This window comes from Triticum dicoccoides, chromosome 5A (genome assembly GCF_002162155.2).
Source record: "Triticum dicoccoides isolate Atlit2015 ecotype Zavitan chromosome 5A, WEW_v2.0, whole genome shotgun sequence".
NCBI lineage: Eukaryota > Viridiplantae > Streptophyta > Magnoliopsida > Poales > Poaceae > Triticum > Triticum dicoccoides.
The window spans coordinates 288,800,415-288,809,097 of NC_041388.1; the positions used below are offsets into that span (position 1 = coordinate 288,800,415).

At 45.2% G+C, this 8,683-nt stretch overlaps 1 protein-coding gene across 1 annotated transcript; it reads right to left on the bottom strand.

Moving 5' to 3' along the window:
- Positions 1 to 862: 862 nt before the first annotated feature.
- Positions 863 to 8,677, bottom strand: LOC119301078 (protein ETHYLENE-INSENSITIVE 2-like). The gene is made up of 7 exons (XM_037577972.1): positions 8,196 to 8,677; positions 7,505 to 7,591; positions 7,226 to 7,339; positions 6,929 to 7,141; positions 5,478 to 5,654; positions 2,728 to 5,316; positions 863 to 1,555 (listed from the first exon to the last, which is right to left on the bottom strand). The coding sequence occupies exons 1-7, from the start codon at positions 8,451 to 8,453 to the stop codon at positions 1,274 to 1,276; spliced, it is 3,720 nt and encodes a 1,239-aa protein (XP_037433869.1). The 5' UTR covers positions 8,454 to 8,677; the 3' UTR covers positions 863 to 1,273.
- Positions 8,678 to 8,683: the final 6 nt, after the last annotated feature.

Consider the following 8,683-nt stretch of genomic DNA (forward strand, 5'->3'; position numbering starts at 1 on the left):
GACGCGACTCGGGCCGGCGTCCTCGTCTGCAGGCGGCGCCACCAGCGTCGGTCCAGCGCCTTGGCTCGCCACTGAAGCGCCGTTGGGGAACGGCACGAAGACGAAGAATCCCGGCTCATCAGCCGGCGCCGGAGGCGGAGGCGGAATCCGAAAGGGAGCCGCGAGCCTGGGCTCGGGGTTACCATCTCCTACGCAGGCGGAGCCGGCCACCATTGGGGCGTGGTCGCCGCGAGCAGCAGCGCGATGGCCGTGTCCAGGTGCGCGGAGGCCACGTCCAGGGCCGCGTAGAGCAGCATGGTGGCCTTTTCCAGCGCCACGACGTCCAAAACGGCGGGGGCGGTGCACGGCCCGGCGAAGTCGGCGGCGCCCGCCTACTTGATGATGGCGACGGGCGGCGAAACGGCGACGGCGGCCGTCCTCACGGATGAGGCGGAGGAAGAAAGAGATGAGTCCAGGCATCTCACCGTTGGCGAGGCCTTCGTGTGCTCTCGGCAGAGCGTGCGTGATAACGAGGCCTTCGTGTGCTCTCGGCAGAGCGTGCGTGATAACGTGTTTGAATGAAAAGATTAACTTGTCTTGATTGATAGAAATAGTACAGCTTATATATGTTTGGAAGAGACTTGTCTTGATTGATAGAAATAGTACAGCTTATATATGTTTGGAAGAGACGCATCGCACAAGACGCGATGGTTGGAACGACAAGGGGAGATTTCCCTCTAATTAATATGCGCTAACTAATCACAACAGTTCTACTCCCTGGCATTGCTGCTGATTTTGGCCTCCACGAAGCAAATTCATGGCCAAACCAGCCGAATGATAGTATAGCACAGGGCGGTCACATGAAATAAAGAGAGAACCCCAGGATCAAATATATCCTGCCAGGACTAGCACATTGCATCTCATTCATGTCCAGAAGCATCACATTAACCATGCACATGTCAAACGAACATCACATTAACATCACTTGTAACCTCTCTACAAAGTCACATGGGGCACAGGCACAGAAGGCCCAAAAAACAGTCCGGTTGAGCTGCAGTGGTGGACTTGACACCACTGATTCAGCAGATCGCACTTTCTCCAACACACCGCGCTCAGGCGGTAAAACATGGTTTACCCTGCATCATCCTTGGCCCCTGTCAAGCATCACATGCAAAAACCGAAGGCCCTAGAAACGTTGTGCAACGAAAAAACCACTAGGACTTGAGAAGCAGGAAAGGGCGACCCGCCCCTAGGACGGCGCCAGAAACCCTACAAAACAAGTAAAAACATGCCGCTACTGCCCAGCAGACGGCTTGCTCGACAGCCTACGCTTGTACCGCTTGAGAACTGAAGCCAGGTTCTCCTTCCCTTTAGGAAAAGCTACGTCTCCTGCGGCTGTTCCGCTTCGACCCTTGCGTCCACAGATAGCTACTTCCACGTCCCTGATCGTCTCCAAGATGGCAGCTGAAGTGGTGAAGGTGCCAGAAATGGGCCTGGCACCCGGGCCTGTTATCTGAAGGCATGCGCACCCGGTGAGAGGTTTCCGGGGCTTGGAAAAGGCGGGTTCAATGATTCCCTGCGTAAGGTAGATATATAACATCAGCAAAAACCAAGCAAAATGAACCCAGTAAGAGTAGGTGTTTTGCCTCTGCATTCTCACAGCAGCACAATCTAACAATCCAATACAACTGAGCAAACAAAGCCCGTTATTTATGTTTGTCTTTTTCTCAAGGAGAAATCGCAAGAGAGATGCCAAGTTGAGAATTAAGGTAAGTTTGTTCCACTTGTGGATTATATACAACTATAAGTCAAACTCCAATCTATGCAAATGCCATATATAGTAGTGGGTCAGTTTATTTGCATCGTCAAGTACTCCCAACAGCATAGCAAGTTGATATGTGCCCAACTTGCTATGCTCAAATAAATATGCATTTAAAGTAACTTAATGGAAGGTGAGGTTAATTTTCAAAGTAATGCAGTCAGGATGCTTATATAACCTTTGCTACATGGATGAGTCAACCAATGCCTGGATCCTTCTTTCAGGGGTAGCCACATTTTGCACTCCTAGTCCACAGATCCAAACAGAAACTAGCCCCTTTTATACGGGAAATACACAGGAGCACATGGGTGCTCCACCCCCTATACAAAAATTAAATTAAAAAATACCAGGAAAATTAAAAAAAACTGAAATTTTGGGATATCAAACTTGGGTGCCCAATCTACTCGCGTATGAAGTTTCATAGAAAAATACCAGGAAATGTATCCGCAGCGAAGAAAATACAGTCCAAACTAAAATCCATCCAAACCGGTTTTTTTCGGTACATAGGATTTCTTTGTCTTTTTTGCCATGGATATGTTTTCTGGTATTTTTTCACGAAATTTCACATGAATGTAGATTGGGCACCCAGGTTTCATATCCCAAAATCCCAGATTTTTTTTGAAATTTTCCTGGTATTTTTTTGAACTTAATGTTCATATAGGTGTGGAGCACCCAGGTGCTACAAATCCTCTTCCCTTTTATAATCTCTTTTGTACATTCTCTATAATCTCCCCCTGCTCTCCTTGTATTTTTGTTAGCTGCTCTCACCTCAACCCCCCTGCTTTCCTTCCCCTGACCTATGTAAATAGCTTGTATAGTTGATCCCTAACTTACTATAATAATAATAAAAATCAGTGGGGGCCTTTCCCGCTGTCATTTGCCCTAAAAAAACATTTTAATGGTAAAAGTACATAAGACGAAGGAATCACCTGAAGACGGTTCAGAACATATGTGTACTTCCCCCAAAGTTCCGGTCTACTTTCCACAAGGGAAAGATCCAGTACCCGGCGGATACACCAGACACCAAAACTAACAACCAGGGTAGCCTGCCAAACGCAGGTTTCACCACAACCGCGCATGCGCAGAAGATCAGCCGACAACAGATTCTCAGTTGTTTCTTGTGAAAGTCTCTCAGCTGCTGCAACTTGATCAATTAAATTTTCATCACAACCACCATTTTGCCTAAAGAGCCCTCCTGATCCTTCCAGTTTCAAGATATTCATGATGCAGAGCCTAAGACATTGAAGAAGCTCTGCCTCACACTCTGTGTAAGAGGAATCATCCTTTGTCATGCCACTTGATCTCTGGCCAGTGTTCACCTCGCTCTTATTCAATTCTGCACTTGACATACCAAACAGCTGTTCAAACGGTTGTTGGGCCCAAAGGGATTTATTGTTGGGGTTCATACCCAACTGCATAGAAAGGACATCTCTTTGGAGATTATGTTGTGAGCGCTCATTAAATGCAATTTGGGCTTTGGACCTGGCTGCCGACTCCACATATTGTGATCTCTCAGATGCCAGCTTACTTGGGTATGCTTGATTTCCGGCAGCACCACCAAAATTTGCTTCGTCCAACGCAGCCTTTCTGCTTGCAGCAATTACTGCAGATATGTCAGGTGAACTGTGATACTTCTTTGAGTATCCAGGTGAGCCAACACTTTCACTTTCATCAACAGAGGTAGAATCATAATAAGGTCTCTCGACCGTTGCATTGAAGCGATTCATTGCTGGGCTTTGTGGAGAGTTAGCTCCCAATGAACCCCGTAAATTTTGGTTGCGGGCATGCATAACAGGATCAGCATAGTTAGGAAAAGAATGTTCAGATAACCTAGGAACCCGTCTTGGATCCAGGGGGATGTTAGAGTGCTGATTTCTACTTGCATTCATCCCTCTCAAATATGCCAGCTGATATCCATGAATAGTAGCAGGCTGATAGAACTGATTATCAGAGTAAGATGGCATATTGAAATTTGAATAGTATTTTGGATTTTGCTCAAGTAAGCTGCTGCTTGAACTCAAAATGTCTGTATATGGTGAATTCATGTTCTGAGACCAGTTGGATGAACCCATTGGACCCATCTGATGCCCAGAACTCCAGTCTAGACTACGGATATCCTTATCACGGGACATCGAGTCCCACGAGTTCAGTGAGGTAGCTGATGCTTGCAGCGCATCTCTCATCAAGGGGCTCTTTGAAGCTTCAATGGTTTGGTTATCAGCCCTCACAGCAGAATTAGCTGCTCTCAAGTCCAGTCCGAGCAAAAAGTTATACCTTTTTTCATTAGCATCTTGTGTAAGCTTACCATGATAATCAAAAAGATGCCCCCAGAACTCGTCAAGATGTGCTGCTAACTGCTTCCTTGCAGCACGGCCCAAACCAGACTGTGTCGAGAGGCTGCCACTGCCAGCATCAGAGTCTTTTCCCCTGCTGAAAGTAAGAGATGGTGGACCATCAGGATTGGAAGGTGCTCTGCCTCCAGCAGACTTCTCATGTTCCAAATTATGTGAGGCAACACTATCCTTGTCCCTGCAAACTTCTGCTACTACTTCAACATCTTTTTCAGTTGCGCTCTTCCGTTTGATGTTCTCTGCATGAATATGTTCTACTTCACTGGCTGTAGAAACCTTTGGTACCGACTCTGTCCAGTCAGCCACACAAACTGGTTTTGGCTCTTCATGGTAGACAGGTGGTGAGGGTTGAGCTTTAGGAGTACTCACTGCATAAGCAGTTGATTGTTGACTGTCAGGATCAGACTCTACAGTGGTGTCAGAACTTTCAGTATGCTCCAAAGCTGATTTCTGATGACTTTGATGACTTTCCATTGGATCCCTGAGAATAGCATCAGTAGAAGACCTTTGAACTTCTTCATGGGCAACATCTTCCAGAAAAACATCTTCTCTATGGTGAGTACTGCCCAATGGTTCTCTCTGAGAGTGCATAGAGAACTCCAGAGTTTCAGCTTCATTACTTGCAGACTTCAGTGGAGTAACAGCCAGAAACAGTGTAAACAGAAGACATGAACATGAAATTAGGACGATAAGAGTATATGGAAGTACAACAGGGCTCCCGGTGTTCCCTTTCATGCTGTTTGTCCAGGTGCTATCACCAAACAGGATTTCTGCCTTGAAAATGATGTTTGTAAATAGCATGAGAAGAAATGCGAGAAAGGCCAATATTTCAACAGATGAAGATATTCTGTAGTTGCCCATTATTGATCTTGAGGAAGCAACCCGGAAAACAGGTATAACAGACGCAGGAAGGAGCATAGCCTGGATGACTGGACAGATGATAATTAACTGATATATCGCTTCTGAGCCCGCAACCTTTGCATAGTAGATTGTAGGAATCATGGCAAAAACCTTGAGTAGCAGATGATGTGCCGAAAGAGAAAGGTTTATACCAAAGAAATTCTCTACAATTGCATGGCTACCAATAATAGATGACAGTGAGACGATGTGGCTCGAAAGGAGAAGAACCATTAAGAACACAAGCGGCGCTGCAGGATTCATGAATATCTGCAGAAGACAAGATTCAGAAAAACTCAGAATATAACTTCAATGCAGGACTGAAATAAAAAAAGGCAATGTCGCAAATAATTCAATATGTGGGATAGGGGGGACATGTCAGATACAAAACTTAAAAGGTAAGTAGGAAGTACAGAAAGGAAGACACGGACCTGGTTCATTAGCTCTACAACATCTTGAAAGGTCAGGAGCAGTGTATCACCGGATCCAACTGCTGCTGAGCTTATCAGAACATAGTTCACAAGAAAAACCCCAGAAAAAATAAATAAGATCGAAACAAGGTGGTCATGAAATAAGGCCCCAAGTGTAACAGGGGATCTTCTTTGAGCCTGCACATATGATATTCAAATTAACATAAACAAGGTAAAGGGGGTACAATATGCAGAGTACAAATTAAGCAAAATAAACTTGTTTCTCGAATCAACAAATGAAGATGTACTTGATGTGTTATATAACTGTTTGAATTTCCAGACCTCGTAAGTCAAAGTCATAACCACATAGGGACAGGCTGCAGAATGCTGGTGTTTTAGCTATCATTTTGTTTACTGAGAAGTCCAACTGATTATCCATAAATCAAGTTGAGTTTTTCATCACACTTCATGTAAGGTAGCATGAACAGGTTTGCCTTTTCCTTTTGTGAGAAAACAAGAACATAAATTACATATCTTCTATCATGCCTGCGCACAGACGCACACAATTCTTTTAGGGATTAACAAACCACACCAGTATATCATACCACAAAGTCATCACTGGTAACAAGGACTCGGGATCTAAACTTATATGGCTTAGTGGGGTGTTTACAGACTAAGATTGATCTTGTCTAACAAAATGCAACATGGATACTGGTTAGTTAAGATTGTGTGATAACTCTGCTGAGAGGGAGAGAATTGTGCTGTTCACAAGTACGGAGTATATGCCTACCCATTACCGGAAAAGGGGTATATACAAGCCTTGCATGAGCCAACCTAGACTAACAGACCTATACACATGTGGTACAAACTCAAGGTGGATCTGAGCCACCTAGTTTTAGGGTACAAAAGTATGAAAGCTATGTTGGTATCCATTATGAGCGGTGAGCCGGTGAGAAATCTGTAACTTAAAAGTCTTGAAGGTCAAACAGAAAATACTGAAGATCGTTGACTGCTAAGAGTGAGAACGCATGAAGGCGCCATATCAAATTACTGAAGGGAAAGCCTTACATTGGGCCAAACGGGCCTACAGACATCTGCACTTAAAAACTTCCAATGGAAGATAAGGTGCTATTGATGTGAAACCAGCACAACAAGAATTCCAACAGTTTGTACTTTTTCTGGTGATGAAAAAACCAGCTTTGTATCGTCTATGATGTATTTAGTACTGTCAGTGGTATAAGTTGATACATCTCAAGAAAAAGGTGGCATAACTTGATTGACAAAATATGGAATGTCGTAAACACCATACACGGCACATTCCGAATTATATAAGTTTAAACACAGCCACACGAACTTGATATGGAACTGAAGACAAGTTTAAAAAAAATTAAGGGCCCCAAATGTAACTAATGCACCACACTACCTGAATATCTTTCAAGTGACCATGAACAAGAAACACGGAAAGTACTTACCTGTACAAATGATGAATGAACATAGAAGTTGTGCGCTATTACATTTCCACCCAGAAGTGCCATGAGCGAGTAGGCACTTTCACCACTCAACTTGGGGAACATCACATCCATATCGAGAGGAACTCTTGGTTGACTGACCAATAAACCAAGCACGAAACAAACAAGTGCGAGACCTGCTATGCAGGCATTGAATATTCCAGCCATCTTCTTGTCCTGTAATGGGCAGAAGCAGGAGCCAAGCGCACGTAAGAATTTGAGAAGGTTCCTTGTACGAGATGCAGTTTTTATTAAAATTACCAGATGGGAGATCGCATATGGTAGTAGATTAACTGCAAAGCTTGCGAACCATATGCCTGTGACAAGGTCATCGTACTCGAATACAAGGTTAAACCCCATTGCAATGCCTGATATCTGAAATAACCAAACATCACCGTCAGACCATCAAAATTTTGGAACTTGGGAACCAGTAACATCACATGCTTTGGCAAGTTAATGCATGTATCACATAGGAAAAGAAAATTTCCGGAATGAAGCACTGACAGAACATATAGATTTGTGAAAAGTGCCTAGACATACCATGGTAATCTCTGCAGTTAACAAGGACAGCAATGCCTGAACACCAAGGCCAACACATATTGGCTGACTGTACTCCTGGACGCATATCTTCATGTTCATGTACAAGTATTGCAACAAAACAAAAATCAAATTCCCGTAGAACGAATTCGATGCATACAGCTGAATGATACAGAACAATAAAGGACAACATTTATTTATTTATTTGAAAGGAAAAGGACAGCATTTTATTTATTTATTTGAAAGGAAATGGACAACATTTAGAAAGAGCTGAATTCTCTAAAGGTAAAGGGAGCCAAAAAAAAGAGGAACTTTGGGTGGGTGATTGCTGGTTGCTGCCTGCGTGCGGCTGTGGGGTAATGCCTTTTGGCTTTGGGGGCGTGATTTTGCTCAAGTTTGCTACCTGCGTGCAGTTCTGGATAGTGTTCCTCTGGTTTTGGGGGCACTGATTATTCATGTACACTACCCAGCTTTACCTTTCAGTTTGTAAGAAACTTTGTGTTTTCGAATGGCCGGGTAACGAAAATTTACCTTTTGTCTTAAAAAACAAAGAGGAACTTTGATTACATGGGAGCTATTGTATCATTGGAGATCACCGTCAATCGTATCTAGGTCATCCATGGCGACTCGCTAGAGCTGTTTGAATAACTCTGCAAAGCAAGACGAAGAAGGAAGCGAGGAGAGTGGTGGTTACCTGGGCAAGATTCTTGGTAGTGACCATGCCGATGCATATGGAGAGGTACTGGCAGAGGACGGCGGAGAAGTTGAAGAGCAGCACGAGCAGCACGAGATCATAGCCGAAGCGAGAGCCGGCGTCCACGGTGGTGACCCACTTGCCGAGGTCGATGTACCCAATCGAGATGAAGAGCGCCGGGCCAAGCGTGCGGAAAAGGTTGCTCCGGCCGCCATCTTCGGCTCCCAGGGACTGTGCTAAGCTCCGGACGCCGTCCATGGCGGGCGGAGCGAGAAGAAGCGCGCTAGCAACGAACCCAGAGACGGCGGCGAGCAGGCGGGATCCCGGCTGGCACTAGACTAGCACAGCCAGCGATCTGCGTGACGGGGAGGACGGATCGGATCGGGGGTCGCGGGCTTGGTTGCCTAGGGGTGCGGGCTGGGATCGTGAGGAATGGCGGGGAGGAGGAGAGGAGCGGAGCAGGACGAGGAGGAGAGGAGGCAGGGGGG

Bases quoted from the DNA above. Each gene is read 5' to 3' on its own strand.
- LOC119301078 (XM_037577972.1), bottom strand. From the start codon at position 8,453: ATGGACGGCGTCCGGAGCTTAGCACAGTCCCTGGGAGCCGAAGATGGC. The intron at 7,340-7,504 runs GTATGTCTAGGC...TGGTTATTTCAG, and splicing joins TAACTGCAGAGATTACCATG to ATATCAGGCATTGCAATGGG. The intron at 1,556-2,727 runs GTGATTCCTTCG...TACCTTACGCAG, and splicing joins ATGTTCTGAACCGTCTTCAG to GGAATCATTGAACCCGCCTT.